Source organism: Planococcus citri, chromosome 1 (assembly GCF_950023065.1).
Source record: "Planococcus citri chromosome 1, ihPlaCitr1.1, whole genome shotgun sequence".
NCBI classification, from domain to species: Eukaryota; Metazoa; Arthropoda; class Insecta; order Hemiptera; family Pseudococcidae; genus Planococcus; species Planococcus citri.
Window position 1 is genome coordinate 26,892,180 of NC_088677.1, and position 24,267 is coordinate 26,916,446.

General features: G+C 33.3%; 2 protein-coding genes and 1 long non-coding RNA gene across 5 annotated transcripts in view; 2 read left to right on the forward strand and 1 right to left on the reverse strand.

The window, feature by feature from the left end:
* The window catches only part of LOC135850138 (uncharacterized), a 116,090-nt gene extending 111,808 nt beyond the window's left edge, over window positions 1-4,282 (forward strand). The window contains exon 4 of one of the 2 annotated variants that reach the window (XR_010559656.1): window positions 3,331-4,282. This is a non-coding gene — a long non-coding RNA (uncharacterized LOC135850138). Of the gene's footprint in view, window positions 1-2,777; window positions 3,309-3,330 lie in introns of those variants that run through there. The other variant, XR_010559657.1, reaches the window with a different exon arrangement.
* Window positions 4,283-10,257: 5,975 nt separating this feature from the next.
* On the forward strand, window positions 10,258-10,891 carry Pfdn1 (prefoldin 1; the record flags this gene model as incomplete). Its single annotated transcript, XM_065370903.1, has 1 exon — window positions 10,258-10,891. A coding segment is annotated over one exon (465 nt), but the record flags the coding sequence as incomplete, so codon positions are not given.
* Window positions 10,892-12,336: 1,445 nt separating this feature from the next.
* On the reverse strand, window positions 12,337-24,267 carry LOC135850139 (telomerase-binding protein EST1A-like). Of its 2 annotated transcripts, XM_065370895.1 has the most exons (24): window positions 24,003-24,267; window positions 22,445-23,827; window positions 22,253-22,377; window positions 22,109-22,132; window positions 21,653-21,990; window positions 19,900-20,443; window positions 19,632-19,821; window positions 19,337-19,551; window positions 18,326-18,404; window positions 18,137-18,247; window positions 17,629-17,841; window positions 17,346-17,407; window positions 17,114-17,259; window positions 16,823-17,028; window positions 16,669-16,742; window positions 16,448-16,575; window positions 16,260-16,372; window positions 16,013-16,171; window positions 15,746-15,934; window positions 15,493-15,664; window positions 15,233-15,414; window positions 12,983-13,061; window positions 12,709-12,887; window positions 12,337-12,624 (listed from the first exon to the last, which is right to left on the reverse strand). In XM_065370895.1, exons 2-23 carry the CDS (start codon window positions 23,816-23,818, stop codon window positions 12,757-12,759), a joined length of 4,854 nt encoding a protein of 1,617 aa, XP_065226967.1. In that variant the 5' UTR covers window positions 23,819-23,827; window positions 24,003-24,267; the 3' UTR covers window positions 12,337-12,624; window positions 12,709-12,756. The 2 variants fall into 2 exon arrangements, with proteins under 2 accessions (XP_065226967.1, XP_065226968.1); XM_065370896.1 differs by lacking the exon at window positions 22,109-22,132 and having other exon boundaries at window positions 24,003-24,266.

Consider the following 24,267-nt stretch of genomic DNA (forward strand, 5'->3'; position numbering starts at 1 on the left):
GCGAACTAACCACCACTCAGGTGAAGAGTATACTTGAACATATCGAAAGAAAATGCGAGGCAAAGATCCAGAGGGACAACTGGGGACATATATCAGTCAGATCAATTTTTTTTTAAAAGGGTTTATTTTGAATATTATTTACCTACATCTTATAATTACTTATCCCTGCGATGAGGGGGTGGGGCCTGCCCCGCCCCTTCTGCAGGAATGATAGCAGTACAATCCTAAGTTTAAAGGGAGGGTGATGTAAATTCTAATACTAAATGACAAACTTAATACTACAATTTAGCTATAAAAACTATGTACAACTTACACTAAGCCAAGATTGAGAATGTTTCAATTTTGCTTAAAACTAGGAGGGGAGGGGACAGTTCAACCACCCAGTGGTCCTGGAGCTGCGGTGAGTGGGGGCCCCAGTTTTGGTTGGGACTGCTGACCCTCCCCCCAGCACCAGGCCAAAGGCCCGGAGCTCCTAGGCAGTATCCCAGAATCGCTCCCACCACTTCAGGGTTGAGGGAGTGGCCACCCTAGGATGTAGCCCATTCCCCCCTTCCGCGGATTTGGAGCAACCCCCGACCCATCTCCCATTTAGGTGTACCCTTAACTACCTCAGAAAGAGATCTCCTAGAGCAGGATTGTCCAAAAGGATATTATTTCTTATGTGTGAAAGTGGGAACACTCGGTCTCACCTTACATAGTGGATAAAGTTGGAGTAATTTTGAATGCTGAGGATGGACACATACCATAGGTTTCTTCCATCCTTCACCTTAGGGTAGTGCTACATTATACATACATTGTACTAGGTATAATTTGGGGAGAACATTTACTAATTTATTACACTGTTATATGGTCTATTTACAAGTGCTATTAATTCATTTTAGAGCGAGTGTTGGGGAAGGTCCAGTTACATACCTTGATGTTGATGTTAATACATATCTCCCTGAACTCTCTTACGATGATTGGCTGTACCTGGCCTCAGTCAAGCTGGTCCAGCCCACATCCAATCCTTGGGATAGTGAGTTTTTTGATTTTTCTTCTGGTACATTCCCTGGCAAGATTTTGGATGCCAAGGAAGAAGTCCTTATATGTTGGTTTGTTGTAGTAATGGATTTTTGTGATGATGCAGAATATTATATGTGACCATCTGTGATAAAACCAACCATCCGTCGCAAAAAATTAAAATTTTTTTTCACGAATTTTTGTCCCCTAAACCATTTAATGCCCAAAAATAGGCGAAAAAACTTTTTTTGATTTTTGCGACGGATGGTCGGTTTTATCACGGATGGTCACATATAGTGACCCTGGCTCACTATTCCTTCGATTTTACGCTTTAGAGTTGCCACTTCCCCCACATTGTGTGGTTGGGTCAGCAGCATCTCTCTACCTCCAAAGTGGCGGATGAAGTCTCTCGCTATCCCAGCAGACATTCTGAGGTCTTGGCTGACACAGTGTGCCAGTGCAAAGGAGGATCCTTGTAGAAATATGTCTTTGTTGGCTTCCTCCAGCATGAGTAGGCCGTTGGACTCGACCGCTGTTAAAGCCATATTTCCCAAGCTTCTTCTCCTCATTACTTCTGCAGCAGAGGCAATGAGTCTGGTCTCAACATCACGAGCTGTTGGTTCGTGCATGTCAAGATATTGTTCATATGGGAGATCCCCCACACTAGCAGCACTGACTGGGGCGTAGAAGCGCTCTTGGATTCCACCAAGCACCAGGTATTGCATAGCAGGTATGTAGACATGGTCACTGAATATCAGGGAGTATGGATGATCCAAGCCTCCTTGAGTGAGCAACTGTCTGTGGGCTGTTGAGATTATCCTCCTGGGTTCAGCCTCCTTTGAGGCCTCTTCCCAGTGCTGGTACACCACAGAAGTGGAGAGCTCAGTGCTACTCTTTCTGGGAGTTGGTGGGAAGGTGATCCTTATGAATATTATTCGTCGGTTTACATCCTCCAAGATGTGTCTGTTTACATATGGTCCCATTGGTATGTAGTTTGATAGAGGCTTTTTGGTTCCATGCTCAAAACAGTTTGAAACAGTTTCCAATCAATTTGGTATGTCGAAAATAGAATATATCCCAAATTTCAGCTTTCTTGGTTAATTTGGTAAAATTTTGATTTTTTCCCTCATTTTTGGCCTAAATTTTATTTTTTTAAAATTCACCAAAAATCGAAAAACGCACATCAGCTCTTGAAATTTCGACAGGTGATAAATTTTTGCCTGATCTTTTGATCTACCATTGTACGGTTTGAAAAATTTTGTGCAAGTCCTATGTTGGAATGCAAAATCTGCGATTTCGGCGGACCTGTCCATCGATATGGCCGCCATTTTGTGAGTAGGGCCACTTTTTTTTAGTACAAGGGCTAGAAATGTATCTTAGGACTTCCCCTTTAAGAAAAAAGTTGTCCCGGAGGATCGACTGGGTGGGAGGGAGGGGGGGTGCAATAGATCCTTAAGCGGCTCCCCGACCATCACTGCAATAGTCACAAAAATTCACTAAAGGTCATCAAGTAAGGTACAAAATCGATCAAATATAGTCACTGCTTGGTGGATCTGTCTTTGGACGCCCTGTAGATTTCAATCAAAAATATTCCTCAATTTGGAGCTTTCGAAAACTAACTAATCAGTAATCATGTTTTCGATCAAATTTTGTATTTTTCTGAAATCGTTTAATCCTTTACCAACAAGCACGTTAAAAGTTCAACTTTCACTTGGACGAAAAAACGCATTAAAAAACCCATTTGTAGTGTATAATCTCGAATGTCCTCATTTTTGTAGACCAAGTACCAAGAAAGCCAGGCAAGGAGGCGTCGCGAAAAGCATTCCTAGAAGTTGGCGCTGGCTATCTTCTATAACCTCAGCAGAAGTTTCTATTTACAAAACATCAAAACCGACGAAGACGAAGACGACGACGACGACGACGTACGTTGCATCAAAGCAGCGCCATTGCCGCAGCACGCCACAATGATTGCTAGCTAAAACAAAAATTGTGCTAAATCCTAATACGAACTTGATATTCAAGTAGAACGAGAAGACAGCCGTAGGCGAAACGGTTACTCTTGGTACAATTACTACATTAATGCTTGACAAGTTCAAGTTCTATAAGAATCTAAAAATAAATCCCTAATGACTGTTAACGTAAGAAGAGACTTATTTCTTCGCAACAGATACACTCATTAACGACGCGAATAGGCTAATTTTACCAAATACCAACATCCAGTAGCCAAAAGCTATGAAATATGAAGCATGTTGATTGTACGAATTACACTTACGAGTACCTATGTACATTTCACATTATCGATGAACTTTTTTTTTCCTATTTTGTTGACAGGTTGCAGATACGTAGGTAGGTACAATGCATGCATCGCGCAAGCTCTACGTCATTAACCAACACTTTAGGTACCTACGAAGAAGCTGAAGATCCTCCCGATGAGCACCTTCCAACCGGAATTCCTCGAGTACCATGAACGGCGGCGGGCGGCGGCTGCGCAACGGAGATGTAGACAAATTAGTCTAACTATAGGTTCGTTTTAGGAGTGATATTTCGCCAAGATGGTTGGATTTTTAATAGTTCATTTGTTTTAGGTGAAAACTAGGTGAATTGATGTAGTTTAAGGTCGACTAACAGGTTATTTCATTTGAGGACGATGCTGACGATAACGATTAATGGATTATCTTTTCGATGAATGTTAGCATTATAGAGAATCTCTTTCTCTCTCTCTCATTTCTCTGTGCACTCCGTAGTAGAAACGGTTCAGTGTCATTTGCGGAATGCGGAAATCCCCTTCTTTAATAATTATATTTGAGATACTTTTTCTTACTTGTTTTAACGAGTAATAAAACGGACGTTTGTATGATGTAACCGATTAACCGTCGTGGCGCCAACGAGTTATTAGCATCCGCGCCTTTTTATACTTAATTCAACGTATTCGACAGAAAATATGATAATTCTTGTTTTTCATAATTTCTAATTTCAACTATTAATTGCAGAAAACGTGTGCAAATTTGCATCTTTAACAGCTACCTTAGGTCTTTGCTAACAAAAAGACTCGACAGATTTGTATCTCTGTAGCACCTACCTATAGACCTACGTGTTTAACGGTATCAGTGATGGTTTTAAGTAAAATGCCATTTGTCTGTACCTATCTACTAGCTGATTAATGCTATAGAATTATTAAGTACGTATTATTTTATTGGTCGTCTAACTACGAAGTGTTACCTATTCGTTTGTTTCGTTGTTATAATGTGTAATTTAGAAAAGTATACAGTTGATCTTAAATGTTTGTGATTCGTATCATTGTTAGTTAACTTCCAGTGAAGAGTCGGTTGTGTGACAAGATAATAACCGATAAGAGATTGAATTCATCTACTGAAATGCAACCAAGACTCGAGCAGGAAGCTTTTGATTGCTGATTTTTTTTTTACCACGAGAGCCATTTCGAATAAAGTGCTAGAGTGACCATTACTTGAAAAACCAGGAAATTTCAGAGAATTTCGGTTCTCTAAAAAAGTCGTAGAAATCTTAGGCATATTTTGTATTTAAAAATTTTCCCTCCAATACCTATTTGTATAAGAGAATTTAGTAAAATTATCGTTAATTCTGTAAAACTTCAAATTAATATTACATACATCAATTTTCGTGAAAAATTGGTAAAAAAAAGTGCAAAATGTTTTGCCAGAATGGCCAAAAAATTCATGTTTTTCCTCAAAATCGCCCTAGTCCCATTTTTCTGTCAGGCTTGCGTGAAAGTTTCATTTTTACCACCACTAACAGAAAATCCAATATTTTGCAAAATTGTCAAAAAGTTACATTTTTGCCAAAATTGCTTCAAAAATTTTTTTAAGACAAAACATTATTTTAAAAAAAAATCATATTTGCCAATTTGCCCCTTTCTATGGAAAAGAACCAAAGATATGCAACCCAAACGGCACCGACCCCCATAAACTTGGGCATTTTTCATTTTTGGATTTGAAACCAAATAGCGTAGGTGATGCCCTGAACAACCAGGGTGTCTACCAAGTAGTGAAAGTGGTGGAAAGGTAGTGATTTTGAAAGTCGGTAGTAAAAGTAGTGAAAAAGTAAAGATTTTCAGCAATTTTGCTTAAAAGGTAAGTTAGTAAAAAATGAAAAAAAGTCGAAAATCCGATTTTCCACACAAGAAAAATTTTCAAAAAAAGGCTCATTTGTTGACTTTTTTAGAACTTGAATTACGTATTTTTGAAAAATTTTGCCCTCGTTTCGCTCGTGCTATTCTATTTGCTCTTCTTTTTCAATATAAAAAAACTCAAGACCGACTTTTCGTAAAATAAAAATCTTTTACAAACGAATTGATCCACTTTTTTTAAAACATTCATTCGCGAACGAATTGATTCGTATCGTATAAGTGACTCGTTCGCGAAGAAATCGATTCGTATAATAAGTGACTCATTCGCGAACGAATCGATTCGAACAAGTGACTCGTTCGCGAACGAATCGATTCGTATAAGCGATTCGTTCGCGAACGAATTGATTCATTTACTCAATTTTTGGTGAATCATTCACGAACGAATTGAATCATTTTTGTGAATCATTCGCGAACGAATTAATTCTTAAATTAAAGAATTGATCGATTCGTTGGCGAATGGTTCTTTCAAAACATTGATCAATTCGTTCATGAATGATTCACCAAAAATTGAGGGTCGTATAAAAAAAAAAACTTTTTTTTACTTCTTGAAACATGAATTTTTGAAAGCGTTCTTGTCCTCGCTTCATTCGAGCTCGTTTGCTTTATTTTCAAGTTTTATTCATTTACTTTTTTTTGAAAATAATCATTCAAGTTTTAAAATTTTGAAGAAAAAATAATAATCTTCTTCATTCATTACCCAAAAAAGCAACGTTTTTATACACCTCATTCAAGTTTTAAAATTTTGAAGCAAAAATAATAAACTTCTTCATTCTTCACCCAAGAAAACAACGTTTTTATACCCCTCAAATTACTAATTTTCGATAGATTTTTCGAAAAATTGGTAAGTATATTGTTTTTTTCAAATGTTGTTCAAATTTTCAATTAATTTTTTTTTTAATTTTTAATTTTGAAAAAAGTTCTTTATTCGCCCAATTTCATTACAGTAACAAGAACCTTAAAGGTGAAAATAAAATGAAAACTTGAAATGACAAAATTATATTCTCGACATTTCTCGACATCCGCTTGCTTGAAAAGGACATTGGAAAAGCGAAAAATTTTAATGTAAAATTCTGCTTCGTCCGCCCCCTCCCCCTCTTGAAAAATCCCAAGTGTTTAAAAAATGTCGTGCACAAGTCCTGCTTTTTTATTTTGAAAATTTGTTGGACTAGACACCCTGAAAAATCACTGCTTAAAATGAAAAAAAGCAACTTCCTCTTTCATATTTGAAAGAATTTTATTCTCAAAATAATATTATGTAGTTGATTTGTCAATTTTTCAAGTTCGCTCATTTTATATTTTTAACATGTAGGTACACGTGAGAAATTGTAACAACTTGAAAAAATGTAGCAATGGTTATAAAATCGTTGAATTGATTTCAAATTGATGAAAACGTGTAGGTACTCACTCAAAAGTAAAAAATTACAAAGTTCAAACCAAAACAAAAAAAAATCGTTCTTGTCTGGGGGGGGGGGGGAGGTAAAAATATTTTGGAAGACAGTGTTTTTTTTTGAAAGGTAGTGAAAAAGTAGTGATTTTCGGCCAAAAAATTCCGGTAGACACCCTGACAACCATCTTATCATGATATACCGCAAATTTTACCTTATTTTTACGAACATGGCAACTATTGATGCACACAAGACAAAACTTTCGTATAACGGTCGCACGATCAGGAACAAACGAGAAAACCAGTCGAGTCGTCGTGCCAGAGAAACCGGGCTAAATGATTTTTAGAAAATATGGAAGAATGATCACAATCATGACGTGAAATGGAATTCAAGTTATCATTAAAATTCGTGATTATGCATATTATTAATGATTCGGATGAAATAAAATCAAAAATGTCCATTTGGTCGTTAATTTACTCGTCAAGTTGAAACAAAGTATTTCGTTTGGAATGTATTTCGCAACTGAATTTAAAAACGATCATCGAAAATGTTTTTGGAGCGTAAATCAAAGGAAATATTTATCATGAAATACCCGTGTAGCTGAATTTCGCAAATTTTCTTAATTTTCGACTCAAAATTTAAAAAATACAGTTCATTCAATTCCACTTTTTTTCTACGAGAAACTGAAGAAAACGTAATTTTTTAAATAAAATTGGAGTCGAGTTGAAAAAAAAACACGTTTTAAACAGTTTTTTGGTTTTTTTATTTGTTTAAACAGTTTTTTTGTTTTTTTTTTAAAATTTGTTTTAAACGTGTTTAAAACATTTTTGCTTCAAAAATGATTTGTATTTTCTGCAGTTAGGTACCTATTCATTCGTAATCAGCGATGCTTAATTAGTGCTAATCTACCTCGAGTACATTAGCATTAGTTTTTAATTAAGACAAAACACTCATTTCAAAAATTTAGACTGGAAAACCAAGAAAAGTCATGGAAAATTATTTCTTCAAAAGAGACATGAGTACACACATGATTGCGTCTACCTCTGCCATTCGTTTTTATTTTAAACCATCTTGTTACTTTTACTTAATTATTTTTAAAAACTCGTTTAAACTTACTTAATAGACGCGATTAGATAATCGCCTATGCATTTCGTTTAATTTATTTTCAATTACAAAACCATGTTATTAATTATCCCTACCTACGTACCTACATATTCCGCGTTATCTATTGTATTTTCATTTTTATCAATTTCTCCTTTCATTATAGCTCGGATTAGAAAAGCTAATAAACTTTGCAATACTCTATCTGAATGTTCAAACAACGTAGGAGAATTTTTCCAAGACCAAGCAATCGAACAAAAGCGTTAGGCAATTTATTAATAAAAAAAAAAAGTGTATAAAAAATATGTTGATGTATGAAACAACACAAAAAAGGCATTAAGAACGATCGTGAATCATGATGTTGCATTGTGGGCGACATTTCTTCCTGTCGTATAACTTGTTGCCAACTTTTTTTCTTACCTATTCTTGTATTTGCGACCTTGGAAAACCATTTTTCCATTTATTTCGTACGACGCGATGAACGGATCGAGAAAGGTCTTCGAAGCTCGTGAAGGTTTTACTTTCTTCAATATTGGTGATAAAAATGCATTTCTTCACCACCTAATTAATGAATTGTATTTATTTGAAGGGGGAAGAAGTCGTATTGCTTCATAATCTGTTTGATAGTCTGACTACGTAACATTGTCTAAGTACATGATTCTATTTAATGATTTATTATTTTCAATGATCGATCAAAAAAATGAAGAAAAATATCGACTATTAAAAATCGTAAACTAACAATTAATGGATTCGATGCAGGTAATTGTGATTTGTATATTATTTATTGTGTTTTCATTGACATACTAATTATTCGATATTTTGCATATCGAAGGAAGCAGGTGTGCTCATTACCGTTTGAATTTATCTACCTACTTCGATGATTGATTAATTTGCGGTTTCTTTAATAGTTGTACTTACGTGTAACTGTACGAACAATTGTACGTAGGTACCTACATTGCTATTAAAAAAAAAAAAAAAAAACATGAGTGTAATTTTAATCAACTCATTTGAATATTTTTTTAAACCGGGCTTATGGTTTCGCTTTCATTTTCTTTCTTCGGACAGAGAAATAAAATCAAAACTGTAGTCAGAGATATACATTTTTCACCACGATCTTTCGCTAAAAGTGGTTCCATTCTTATAATCGTGCTACGTAATATAAATCAAATTTTAATAATTGGTTTTTAACTCGTCATGATATCTATACGTACGATGCACAGCAACAAAATCAGGTTCAATGGTTGCATCTACGTAGGTCTAGGTACCCATTTGTGGAATAATTTATTTATAAACTAATCGAGCCAACGATAAAAAACTGCATTTGTTTGCATATCCGGCCACGCTTGAGTTAATATATTGAAAAGTAAAATTAAAAGTGATATGTAAATAACAGCAACAAATTAATAATCTTATAAAAAATATAACAAATGGGATGCAGGTGGTTATTTTTAAACTATTACTTTACGCATTTCATTTATCTATTCGTAATTTGTTTTATACCATTGGTTATGGTAGCTATAATTATATGTAGTTGAGCATTTTACTACGCAATCTAATTTATTACTTTTGTGCCATGTTTATGTTTTTTTTTCAAAGGTCGTTTGACTTGGATTAGTGTATTTATGTTTGAATGTTACATATATACATATCTGCAGGTTTCTGGGAATGTTTGAAGAAGAATGACTCTCGAGATTTTGATGGAAGGAGGTGTAGTAGAGAGGTACGTATTAAAGTTGAAGGAAAATATTGAATATCGGTTAAACTGAACGATCTTCTGAATATTACGAAGAAAATTGTGTACGAAGTAGATAATATTGAAATACAATTTTAATGAACTATCATCAAGTGTAATAATCATAAGTAGGTAGTAGGTACATTATTATTCTAACATTCAAGTTGAATTAATTTTTGGAAGCAGCATTAAAACTAAAATATCAACTTCAAGTACATTACGTTGTTTTTCAATATTAGAAAATTGATAATAATTGCTAAATAAAAATTAGTATTCCTTCGAATAATAATCATTAGAAGTTGCAAGTTTTTGAATTTTTCCATTTTTCAAATCTGGACAAATTGTAATAATTTAAACCTATGTAATAGTCTCAAATCAGTCAAATCTAAATAATAATTATCTATTATCTACTTAGGCTTAGGTAGGTATAAGAATAAAAATAATCCATTTATTTTATTTCAAATTTATTAGTAATGCCTGCAGCCCCTGCAGGAATATGTGCAGTCAACTTCAATAACACCATTTTTTAAATTTTAAAAAGTTTGATAACAGATTTGTAGCGCTACCTGTTGGAATATTAGTAAACTAAGCAAAAATACGGAAAATTACGTAGCAGCGCTGCAGGTGATGAAAAAAAGAAGCTCACGAACGCAAAGCTTCGTATTTCCGCCACCTACGAAATACAGCGCTGCAAAACTTCTTTATCATTTTTTTGCTTCGTCTGCAAAGCCAACAAGCGAAATTTTATTCCCATTTATTTTATCACATCGGAAAGCAGAGGTTTTCTTTCGAATTCAAAGTATTTCTCTTCTTACTGCCAAGTTTATCGTTAAAATACGTAATATTTAGCGAAGTGCATCGAAAATAATTATTAAGAACCAGTCGTCTTCAGTGTAACAACCCTACCTACCTCGTTTCCGGTCCTTCTGCATCGAATTTCAATCAGCTTCGCACCAGTTGGTAAATATACCCTTTCAGCGATGGATTTAGAATTGAAGAAAGCTTTCGCAGAACTTCAAAGGAAGATGATCAGCACGAAGCAAAAACTGCAGATCAAGGATATGCAGATAAATCAAATGACTCGTGTTAAGGGAGAAAATGAGAATACTTTGAAAGAACTAGATAAATTATCGGAGGATACGGTAGTATACGAATCTGTTGGCAGATCGTTCATTTTAACCGATATTAATCAAAGTAAAGTTCATTTAAACGCCGAAAATAAAAACATCGATGAGAAAATAACCACTTTCCAGAGTGATAAAGTTATTTTAAATCGTAATTTAACTCAGAGTCAAGAAAATCTACGAGAGTTGGTACAGCAAAAGAAAGCAGCCAGTTGATTAATATTGAAATTTGAATTATCTTGTAAGATATGCAAATTATGTTGTGTATAATGTTGTTTATTACAAATTTCATGCTTCGAACTAAACTATTTAATACTTATTGTAAACTTCATTAATTTTATATTTCAATTTTTTTCTTACCTTCAATACATGCATTATTACTGAACGATTTTTTGAATTTTTTTACAACACTAATTCTTCGATGGTTCTAAAAATACCGATTGTATTCCTTTGACGAACACCCAGTACTATACAGATCATAGCGTATTTCAAATTTCAATAATCATATTTTTCAAAATCGTGATCCTAAAAAATATTAATAACCCACTCGATTCAATATTACAAGTTAATAATTTATTTGTAAATTAATTACATAACAAATTATTTATAAAACTGTAACTTTTCTAATACGAAATTAGAATAAATAAAACAATCTTTCCATAAACATAATGCGATCGAATACAAATAACACGAATTAATGCTACCTAATGTAAGATTTCTTTTACTTAAGAACGAATGTTAAACTAAATATTTTTTAATACTAATCTCACATTATTTTGGTATACATTTACATAACTTTTTTAAAAAGGAAAAAAAAACATGATATTAGTTTTGAAATAAAATTTATTTAAAAAAAAAGAAAAATAATGAAAAACAATAAATTTTGTGAGATCAAAAAATTTAAATTATCTTAAAAATTGCATTAGTTTAAAGAAGGTTATTTTTTAAAAACGTAAACGTAAATAAAACAGAAGAAAATAATAATAACTGGATCTAAAACAGCGTTGATTTAAAATACAATAAGCTCAATTTTAAAAGAAAATTGAATAAAACAATCGAGAATACGTTTCGGTAATATGGCTACCGTTTCAAAGAAGAACGGTTATTCAAAGCGTATATTTTATGTGAGAATAATAAACTTTTTTTTTCTTTTCGAACATCGATTCGTAAAATTTATACATGATCGGAACTTCATTAACGTCGTTTCACTATTAACGAACAATCACAGCCTACTTTGTGGGAATGACTGATATTTGTTTCACTTCACTCTTCTCATTTTTTTTCCAATCGCGATGCACCAGACACCCATGACAGCAATACTAACAAAAAATTATAACATTGACGTCTAGTTCCGTTTGTTTTCAAAGATTTCTTTACGTTTTATCACATACGTATTTATAATTTACAAATTTATGAAAAAAAAAAAAAATTAAGTAATATTAGGTATTTATATATACGATCATAAATGATAATAAAAATGAACATATGAACTCGAAACTTTATCCACCTTGCAGTCAGTAGTAAAATGCACGTAATAAAATTTTTTAAACGTACGAAAAATACATTAAAATTAATCTCTACCGTCTAATCAATAGTAAATTATTTGTAGAAATTAAAAATTACCAAAAATATTCATTCTCACTAAATTCTCTCTGTATAGAGCAATATTATAATTCAATTATTTATAAAATAAACGTATAAACAAAAATAAAAACAGGGAAAGGAGGGGGAGGGGGGAGGGGGTGGGTTTGTTTTTACAAAAACAAGAGAAAAATTTCAAGCATAAAATACTACGATCAAATTCGTTAACGGGTATTATATTTGCTTGGAATAGTTTGTTATTAACCACTAAAAAAGAAGAAAAAAAAAACACGAAAATCTAAATTTTAAAATGACAACAACAATAATAAAATAAGCCATCTATAAATTATTAATCACTATAAATTAGATATATACATAAGAGGAAAAAAACCTAACAGTATTTTGTCACAAATGATAACACTAAAAATGCAGCGAGTTCCCATGATTAGATATCTTAATAGTTTCTTTAAAATTGAGGAAAAAAAAGAAGAGAAAATGCGTTTTCGTTATATACCGTTTAGCTATAATAAATAGTATCTGAAAATAATGAAGAACAAAAAAAATTGGAGTTCGCGTTTTTTTAAAATCGAGATCGTCGTTTAAAATCAAAATTCTAGTTACCTGTACCGGGCATTTCATCAGAAAGATATTTCATCTCGATGAATAAATTTAATGAAGATCAGCCCACGTAATGAAATCTAGAACCGTTTGCACTGGCATATTACTCGATAATGCTTTCACTCGTAAATTTCTGTCTTCCGTAAGCAGCACTACTTCGCGATAAATTTTCTTTTGTTGGTCTACAAACGAAGGAAAAAATGATTATTTAATATTAATATTAATCAACGATCGTTAATTCGTTATAAAACAGTGACAAACTATTCGCAAAAATTACCCGAAGTATTATCAACTGCAGCACTATTCTTACACAGGTTCATACAAGTGGTCAATATTTTATCGTCATTTTTTTCAACCTGTTAAAAAAAATTGACAAAATCATAAATTAAATACAATTTTACGTAGGGACATTTTTTGGGAGGGAGGGAGGAGGGGAGGGGGGGGGAATAATAGGAAGTGTTTGTGAATCACTGAACCGATTCTAAAAATGTAAGATCACAAGAAGCACAATTGTATTGGTTTCACAGCAAAACGAATTTTGATACTTTTGGGACACCCTGTATATCAAAATATTTTTTTCATCACAACGAAAAGCTTGAGCAGGGCCACTAATCAATTTTCTCCAAAATGAGGTAAAAAGAAACAGAAAAATTTTTTGATCATTGATTTAAAAAATCTAATGATGAAACTTTATAGCAAAAGAATGGATTTTTTTGACAATTTTTAATAAAGAACCGAAACTTTATTGTTGGCAAAAAAATGAGCTATGGCCATTTCAACAAAAAGCGAGACTTTTTGCCATTTTTGGCAGAAAGCGAGACTCTCACAATACTTCAACAAGAGGCAGGCCTTTCCACAATTTTTGGCAAAAAAGCAAAACAGCAATTTTGCAAAAAGCGACGATTTTTGACAATTCTTCACAAAAAACAAAATTTTGACAATATTATTGACAAAATTCGAAAATTTTCTCATAAAAAAATTTTTTTCAACATTTTTTTGGAGACAAATGACACTCTACGGTAATTTTTAGCAATTTCTGGGGAAAAACGAGCCTTTTGGATAGTCTTTGGAAAATAGTGGATTTTTCAGTTATTTTACTAAAAATCAAGATTTTTGACAATTTTAGCAAAAAGCACGATTTTCTGGGAATTATCGGCAAAAAAACAAATTTTTTGGATAATTTGGAACTGAAGTGAAATTTTTGCAGCAAATTTAGCTAAAAAACAAAAAGTTTTGCCAATAATCAAAATTTTGATAATTTTAACAAAAGGGGGACTTTTTGGCAATCTAGACTTTTTTTTAACTTTTTGGTAATTTTTGGGAAAAATGAGATTTTTTACTCAAGCAATTTGGAAAAAAGTGGAATTTTTCAGCTATTTTATTAAAAATCAAGATTTTTGATAATTTTAGCAAAAGAAGGATTTTTTAGGAATTATTGGCTAAAAAGCAAAATTTTTGGATAATTTGGAACTGAAGTGAAAATTTTGCTAAAAAGCAAAAAGTTTTGTCAATAATCAAAACTTTGATAATTTTAACAAAAAGCGAGATTTTTTGGAAATCTAGGCTTTTTTTCAACTTTTTGATAATTTTTGAGAAAAGTGAGATTTTTTACTCAAACAATTTGGAAAAAATTGGAATTTTTCAGACATTTTATTAAAAATCAAGATCTTTGATAATTTTAGCAAAAACCAGGATTTTTTAGGAATTATTGGCTAAAAAGCAATTTTTGGACAATTTGGTACTGAAGTCAAATTTTTGCAGCGAATTTTGCTAAAAAGCAAAAAGTTTTGTCAATAATCAAAACTTTGATAATTTTAACAAAAAGCAGGATTTTTTGGCATTCTAGTCTTTTTTTCAACTTTTTGGTAATTTTTGGGAAAAGTGAGATTTTTTACTTAAGCAATTTTTTTGAAATTTTTAGGTAATGAGCAAGACTTTCATAGTTTTAGCAAAAAGTACGAGTTTTTGGTAATTATTGACAAAAAAGTGGGATTTTTTTACAATTTTTGTAGCGAAGCTTTTTTGAGAATTTTTGAAATTTTTTGCCAAAAAAGCAAGATTTTTAGGTAATTTTTGGAGAAGTTTTTTTTTTCAAAATTATTTATGTACTTGGTGAGATTTTTTTTAGCAATTTTTCAAAAAAGGAAAAACTTTATGTAGGTATCCAAATTCTTGGCAAAACACAGAACATCTACAATTTTAGGAAAATTCAAAACAATTAGGCAATTATCAAAAAGTGATATTTTTTTGTAATTTTTGTCAAAAATTCAAGATTTTTTTTGTTTTTGGGAATTTTTAACAAAGAAGGGATATTTCTGCGGAAAAATTGAATTGAGAAGATTTCTGGAATTTTTTGCAAGGAACGGAACTTTTTGGCAATTTTGACAAAAGAAAAGATATTATTTGCAATTTTAGATCGAAAAGTTTTGAAAACTAAAACGTTGAAAAAGAAGTTACGTTTAGTAACCAGCTTCCACCCTGTGGAGAGGGGAGGGAGGGGGTTACATATCTCAAAACATCAACTTACCTTGCTGTAGTCTTCTTCGCTGGTAAATCTCGTAGAAGGAAGAACAGAACCGCGAGTTGTAACACATTTAATATTAGTATAGGAAGATCGATTTTGTAAAAATTTCAAAGCATGTCTTGCTTTATCCGAAACAATTTCATCTTTCCGAGCACCTCTGGCAATACCTTCGAGTTCGCTTAAAACTGAATTTAAAAAAAAAATTACATTACCAAACATCTTCAGAAAGTAAATGTAGGTACTTGCTGCTGGTGAAACCTTACCTACGACAGGAATCATTAACGAATACAAAGGCCTTTGAGCAACCGAAACAGCTTTAACTATTTTCTCCAATTCTGATAAACAGTCGATAAAACAATTGGTGTCCGGCACGAGGTAATGCGGTTTAATTTCCATTTCAACGCTGAACGCTGCCAATTCCTTATTAATAGTTTCCTGAAGTTGAAAAAAAAATACCACGTGTTAAATTCATCGATTGAAGATTTCGAAATTTTCACATTGCAACAGATTCGTTACTTTTTTATCCCTGATATATTTTTCTCGTTTTTGGTGTATACGTTCCAGTTCCTTTTTACGGTACAGTAGCCCTTTTTGATCGCCTTCCACAGCGTTATCTTTATAATTATTTCTCTCCGGATCGTCGTCGTCATTCTTATAATCACTTTCAGCGTCGCTCCAATGGTCTTCGATATTTTCACAATCACTCTGCGAATGCAAATTCAGTATTACGTTAATTTTTATTAATTATCTAATTTTTTTGAAACATAAAAATATCGATCTTACCTGATTTTTTGGCGTTATCACTTCTTCAACAACGGAAATATATTCGTCCAATCCCGTCTCGGTTTTATGTAACTTTAACACCGGCGGATCAATACCGCATAGAAAGACGGTACCGAAAAATAATATTCGGTGGATTCTTAAACATACTTGAGCCAATTCCTGGAGAAAAATTCATAACGCATTAAAAATCAAAAATATTTTAATGGAAATGGAAATAATAATGTCGAGAACATTCGACAAAATTTACCATTTCTATGTGTTTATAGGTGTAGCAAGCAGGTTGTGTATTATACATCAAAGGAGTAAATCCACTAAGCGTAATATCTTCTTCTAGAGGTATTTTCACCATATCGGCGTAATCTGAAGAAGGAAAAAGCAAAAGATAATTAAATAAAATCACGAAATTAATTTTTTTCTGTATTGGTAAAAACAAACCTTGTTCATCGCTGGATGTAACCAAGATAGGTTCTTTAAATCCAACTTTCACGAGAATATCTTGATAATCTAATTCTTCCAGAAGATTTATAAACGTTGCTAGAGCGCTCCAGCAATCCCCACATCCACTGTAAATAATTTTCAAAAAAAAAAAACATTATTTCAGTTTCAATTTTAAAACGATCGATTTCTTATTTGTTCGAAATCTCTCGCTGAATTACCTTATTCTGTAATCTTGGCAAGATGGAGGCGGATTCCACACATCGCCGTGACAAAACAGCCAATCGCACCATAACTAAAAAGTAATAATAATTTTAGATAAAGTTCTTTCATTTTATCCTCAATTCGAGAGACGTACGTAAGATATGTACTCACTTTGACAGCAGGTAATAAAATCAACACATCCGAATGCACCATAAGCGGATATTTCCACGTCATTGCATCGGCATGTTCTTTCATCTGTTGCAGTTGCTCTCTCAGCAGCTGTATACATCTGTTTATAATAATACTAAACATTTGTAAACTAATAACTAAAGCAGATTCTTGAACTGCAGAATGGTAACCAGATTCTAATTGAGGATCTGCAACAAACAGGTAACATTTTCAAAGTTAAGTAGAGAATTTCGATGTAAGTTAGGTTAGGTTAGAGTTTACACACTGATTTACCTTTCAATTGACCGTTATCAATTGCGAACATATTTAAGGCTAGTAATTGTAATAAACGAGGAGTAGTGACAGGAAGTGGCGAGTGGCTCAATAATACTTTGAATTCGGTCAACATTTCTATAGCTGCTTCTTGTAAAGTTTCCATTCTGCGGAGAAATATTTCGCGATTATTTTCTAGCATAGAAATAAACGTAATTTGAGAACTTTTCTTACTTCTTGAATGAATACTCACCCTACTTTACAAAATAATTTTCCATGGACGTGTAGGAAACTCATTAAAAACCGTTTATTAACCTGAAATAGCGATGAAAAAAATATTAAATGCTGATTATAAGAGTTATGGAAAGTTCCCTTTGATGAAAAAGGAAAAATATAGACCAAAAGGAGAAGGTAAATCAAAGTTTGAATCAATTTGAAAAAGTGAGCCTTCCCGAATTTTAAGTTCAGCCAAAAATGAACCTTTCTTAAAGTCAGCCACCTCAAAATTCTGCATCCTTTTCCATTCAAAAATTTACCTCAGCTGCAGATATCTTGAATAATTCATCGTCGCTTTCTTCATTACATTCCTGAGAGGTAGAGGTAGTTCGTTGAATCCTTCTGCCATCATCTGGCCTAATCCATATTTCCTTTCTTAACATGCTACCGTTTATGACGCTTTCTTTCTCCTTGGCCTTTTCTTGCTTCTTCTTTTCTTTCAATTCGCGTCGCATTTTTTCAACTTGTTCATACTGTATAGAAAAACATTAATTAGTACAAATTCATTGGGATTTTCAACTTTAAAAAAAAAAAAAAAAAAACTTTATGCGGATTTCATAGCTTCGGACGGTTAGAATTCGACAGTTTTTGAACGTTTACTCGTAGTTTATTGATGAATTTCAAATATTCGTTTTAAAACTGCCCAATTCTGTTTTATTTCAAATTTACTCTTGGCAAATCCGCCTGAAGCTATGCAATCCTCTCAAAGTTGAAATTGAAAAGTCCAATTCAAAAAGTATCCATTATTTTAATAGATAAGATATTTACTTTTTTACGATTTTCGTCGAATAATGCCAGCAAACTATCTCTAGCGGTGAAAAAAGGATTGGACGCCATTAAGCTCCTCATGTAGTAATAAACAGCGTCAAATTTTTTTCTCTGTAAGAATTAAGTAGATTTTAATTCGAAAATATTCGTAATGCTTCAATTATGTATTTTTGGACATATTCTTCTTACCACACAAACAGCTAAAAGAGCTAACTGATGGTAAGGTTTTCCGTTCCTGGGATTCAGTTGGTTAGCTTTAATATACCATCTGAAAAAAATATAAAATATTATGAATCTTCAGTCGTACAACAAGTAAAATAAATAATCGATATTATATTTAAATTATTAATTTTCATCTGTACTGGCTCTCATCTTTCCCAGCTCATTTTCAGTAACCCATTTTTTTTTTGAACATCTTGTACACATTTGTCTAAACTGGCAATTTTTGAAAAATCAAAAAATTCAAGAATTTGTTTTCATTAAAATTTTTTTATCATTTTTTCTCGAACAAACAACAAAATTAATCCTAAATGATTTTTTCATTTTAACCCCCCCCCCCCCCACCCCCATTTTGAAGCTCCCAGAAATTTTCTAATTCCTCTGCGAGGATCAAAAATGAACTTTTGCACTTGTAACTATGCTGGGTGCTGATTGGACATCCTCTCGATTATTTTGGGAGCAACCACAAAATTTCAAGAGAGCCAATTCAAAAATGAATTTCTGATTAATTTTGTAAATTCCAGAAAACAAGAAAAATTCACAAAAACAACACATCAAGAGCGTTTGTTTTTTCGTTGAGATATTGTTTGATGTGTCTACATGACAGCAGCGCCCCCCCCCCCCCCAATTCGAAAACAATCACAATTTAACCATTTTGAAGATTCTTGAAAATTTTGAAATTTCGGAGAAAATTAAAAAATCGCTGGAAGCTCCATAATGGTCAAAACGTGGTGAGGCATGAAATAAAGTAATTTACTCGTACAAGTTCTGTTCGTTAAAAAATAAAAAAACGCCATAAAATAGCCTTTTTGAATTCTTCAAAATTTCAAAAATTTCCTCAAAGTTCAAAAATCAACTTCAGCATGAAAAATTTTGGTTACAGAAGTTTTAAGACATGCTCTTTCGATAATCCGGATTTGTTCAAATCGAAGAGTGCCAGTTGAAAAATTTCCTTCGAGAGTACCGTCGAAAAATACTTACTGTCTGGCGCTAGTAAAGCTAGAAGATTCTTCGCTGGTCTCTTTGTATCTGGCCAAATCGCCCAGAAACAGGTAAATTTTTTGAGCAGATATTAAAACTAAACCTATTAATCCTAATCCTTTGGTAGTCGGACATTCGACGTTGAGGAAGTCGTCGATTTTAACTTTGTGAACACTTTCCAATAAAGCCATTAAATTATGAAAATAATCAGTTCCCTGTAATAGGAAAATCACAATTAGTACCGCTGGAAAAATTCCGAACACGAGAAAAACCACCGTAGAAAAGATGAACTTACTTGATTAATAACAGAAAGAAGCAAATTTCTGTATTCCGGCGCATTCATCGGATCATCTACGATACGTTTCCTGAGCAATTCGATCACATTATGGAATAAAATTTTCCACATATGCTGCTCGACGTTTTCCGTTTCGCAGAATTTCAAATCAGTCGCCAGTAACGTGCGGAAAGCTTTTTGAAGGAAATCCCTGCGAAAAAGAAACACACAAGTTATACGTATATCTACTTTTTACAGTACATCGATACATTTTCCAAGGGAAACGTACCTCAAAGCGCTGATTTTCTCCCAATTCAGAAGCAGACCCGGAGACATCAGTAAGCTCTGCAGCTCGGTATCCGCTAAGCTGATATCCAGTAACAAATGAGCGTTATTATGAGACCGGAAACTCTTGGAATACGCGTCGTACCAAGCAGGCCTAGACATGGCATGAGGATCGGCAGAAATATAAGCACCAGGAGGCGGGATAACAACATTTGGCGGTACGTTTGTATCGCAATACGGCGGCGGAATGTACATTTGATTGGGATGTTCGCTGAGAACGGCGTTAGGTGGGTAATGAGACGGTACTGGTTGAGAAGTTGATTGAACGGCAGCTCTACTCGACTGATTCGATACGATTATCGGTTGTTTAGGATTGGTCGGATTGTACAATTGTTTGACAGATTTGTTTGGAAATGCCGAATAAGACGCCGGCGGTGCTGAAGAAGGGTATTTCGGCGGCGATGATTTCACTTCGGAGCTCGCTGGTCCAACTGCGTGACTTTGAGGGATTTTAATTATACCGGCCACGTTATCGCTGTTGGCGTTCGCTGCAAAAATAATACAACATTAATAAGAGAACTAAACAGTGAAAAATTTACAAAAAAAAAATGGCGAGAAAAAAAAAGAAACTTTACGAACATAATATTTCCTAAAATTTTCAACAAATTTAGCAACTCTTAACAAGAAAAGTTTAAAGTTCGTACTTGTAAAATAAATCCACTAGATAACCTTTTAACCAAAGTTCACTTCTCAAGGTCAATTAGAGAAAAAAAAAATTCGAATGAAACTTTTCCAAAAGCACGAAGCACCGCGAATGGAAAAATCGTAAAATTATATTTTTAACGATTATTTATTTGGAAAATTGCCACAATTATTTTTTTAACAAAATAATTTATCGTAAAGAGGTTTACTTCGGTTGAAACGAGCCTTAAAATTGAAAATAATAAATACGCATTTGACGCATTTAATTTCTATTTATTAATTTTATCAATTAAAATATCAACTGTTTTTAAATATATCGTTTGAATATTTTTCCATTTCCACGAACTGTTTTTTTCCAACGAACGATTAAAATCGAAACAGTAATACGATCACTAGAACAGAAATAAAATTATCCCATGCTCCGTTCAAACATGACGATAGAATTCGTTAAATTCATGCCGTCCAACACGAATATTATGAAACGTTGCAAAGAGTAAATAGAGCACCAAGTGATTAAAACCTGCTGACGTCGAGTTTTTTTACGCCATTGTGTTGATACATCATGCAAGTTCTCACATAAACTTCGGCAACTCGAACCCAGCGTTAATTTTTTTTTCAAAATATACTCGAACATGGAGTAATACGGGAAATAGTTTTAAAAAGTTCTTTCTGATTCTCTTACAATGTTGAAAAAATATTCATTCGAGAAAAAAAATCGAAAAAATAATCTAAGAAAATCAAATTACTTTCAAATCTACAGTGATAATAATTTTTTTGCTAGTTAAAAAATTTAAAAGTATCATGCATCACAAATCTACACAAATCAGCTACTCTAAAATACGATAAAATCATAATATAAGACACAAAAACACAAATTTAAATTAAATCAAGTTGGCAACATGCCAAATGACATATTAAAACTAGCAGGCTACTTTTGTGCGAATCGAGACGAGAAAAAAAATGATAAAAATAATTCTATTTTTTTTTCTAAAAATTTCAACATCCCTGAAGAAACGAAATAAAATAAATATATAAAACGTAAAATTAGAACTTACTCTGTTCTCTAACAATAGCGGGTAATTCGTTTATTTTATTATTTATTTTGATTTTATTGCTAATTTTTTCATGGTCGTTAGAATTATTCCGGTAGTTGTCGAATTTATTATCGTTCCGATAATTATTGCGCCCCATGATACCCAATCGATTTCTCGAAGGACTAGGATTCTTGTTTCTTCTCCACGATAAATACCCATCGTTCGAATCGGTACGATTATCATTATTGGTCGATCGACCCGGCCTGTGATCGTCGTCGCTATCTTTTTTACGATTCTGATTCTCGTTTTCACTCGGATTTCGACTCCTGTTAGTGGTTTGTTTGCGTTCGAAGCTGAAACTGTAAAATACACGAATTTAATACCAAATCGGAGAATTCTCGTAGGAATCGTGATAAGGAAACTTGAAACACTGAATCGGTGAAAATTATTTTAAATATAAGGCGTACATTAACTTACCCTCGACGTTTCCGAAACTCACGTCTGCAGTGAAATGAAATTATTTATATTTTAATCATGCTAAAATCCTACTCGAATATAGTTATATCTAAACTTATATCCAATTCGAAAGATAAAATAATGAAAGAAATATTTTCCAATTACCTTCTACGTTTCTTGCGGTCTTTCTTTTTATCCGGCGAATTTTCGTCGTTTTTATGAAAATCGTCAGCTTCGCACATGTTCCTTTCAAAGTACAATTGCTCCCGTTCTACTTCTTCGGCCCAATTCTACGATAAATAATCGATTAAAATAAAAACTAAAGAAAAAATTAACCCGAATATAAAAAAAACTTACAAAATCTTCATCGTTATTTTCAACAATATCTAGCACTTCGTCTTTACGACTCTCTTCGTTCGGTTCATTTTCAACGATATTCTTCTTATTCGACTCGATCTTCGCATCGGGACTGGTTTCTTGAACCGAATCATTAGAATTCCAAGACTTTTCAGTCGACGCTGGTGTTTCAGAGCTGATAACATTCGATCGTTTTTTCTCCTCAGAACTACCAGACTGATCAGTACCAGGTCTTTCATCGAAAGGTTTCGGCTTTTGGAAAAATCTCGAGTTTCTAGGATTCTCTTTATTATTCGATTTGAAATGAGCATTCCTGTTATTTTTCGGCGGCAGTGTTTGAGAATATCGATTGTCCCGGTTCGAATTACCGAACTGTTGTTGTTGCTGTTGTCGGTTCTTCATGTATTTATCCAAATCTTCTTGTTTGATTCCTCTACTCTCTAAAAATTGACGTTGTAGTCTGGGAGCCCAAGAGCTAAATGCGTCCGGTATTGAGATAGAATTCGAACTGTTACGACGAGGTAGACTACGGCCCATTCTGTTCTTTTCGTTAGCATTACCTCGATCGTTACGATCGTTACGATCATTTCGATCGTTTCTGGGGTTTCTATCGTTGAAAGAAGATTCGTTACCGTAACGATGATAATTATTAGAACCTTTCAATTCGGAATTATAATACGTATTTCTGTCCTCGTTATACGACGAATTATTCTTATAGCCGCCGCCATTGCCACTGCCACTGCTGCCGCCACCACCTTTATTAGCGGATTGATTTTGCGAATCGTAGTTATCTCTAGAATCGAATTTCTTGTACTCCGAGTTCTCTTTCGGGTAATCTTTCCAATTAGATTGATTATCGTTGTTTTTATAACCACGTGTAAACTGTTTACTTTCGACGTAACCGCCTCGACTTTGATGATGGCTGTTATCATACTGAACGGAATTATTGACGAATTCGTTTTCACGATTCATAGCTCCGTCCCTATTGGAATACGACGGTTTCTGATTATCTAACGGAGCGTGCGAAGTGGAATTATAATTATGACTTTCGTTCACATTCGAGCTATCGCTTCTAGAGGTACGTTGTTTTGGCACGTAAATACTAGCGTCCGGTTTTTTGGTCTTTTTTCTGTCTTTATCGAGCGATTTATCATTATGCGAATCGTATCGGTTAAAGGAACTGCTTTCGTGGGGAACTCTATCTACATCGTAGTCGTCTTTTGCGTCTCTAGAATTATCCGGTCTACCCGAATAATCGTATTTGTAATATCTATTCGATTCGGCCGGATCTGTCCGTTTCAATGGTCCACTACCAGGTCGGTATATTTCTCTTTCGCGTTGTGGTCTAATTCGTCTGTCAAATTTTCCGTCCATTCCATATATCTGTAGGATAAACGAAAAAAAGCGTGAATATAAAATGTAAAATAAACAAAAATAATTGCCAAACTGCGTTACCAAACAAACAATGTGGTAAGCCAAGACACAATGAAAACTTTTAATAACGACGGTTGTACGAAATTTAGATCGATTACTAGGATGAATAAACGAAAAAACTTACTTTTCTCCAATAACAGGAATATGTCACTACATAATTTGAAGAAATAAATCGTAAATAGTGGTCATTTAAGAACCAAAGTTGAACTGCAAAGCTTCGAAAAATGCACTCTTTGCGGAAATATTACTCGTGATTGATTGAATAGTAAAGCGGTATTTAACGGACTAGTGAATGTGTAACAATAATACTCAATTTATAAAACATTAACAATTATTTTGAATATCAATAATTACAAATTTTAGTCGCATTTTCATCTTCTTCTGTACCT

Bases quoted from the DNA above. Each gene is read 5' to 3' on its own strand.
- LOC135850139 (XM_065370895.1), bottom strand. From the start codon at position 23,818: ATGGACGGAAAATTTGACAGACGAATTAGACCACAACGCGAAAGAGAA. The intron at 18,405-19,336 runs GTAAGTATTTTT...TATTTTTTTCAG, and splicing joins AGCTTTACTAGCGCCAGACA to ATGGTATATTAAAGCTAACC. The intron at 16,373-16,447 runs GTTTGTTTTTAC...TTCCTTCTTCAG, and splicing joins TACATCCAGCGATGAACAAG to ATTACGCCGATATGGTGAAA.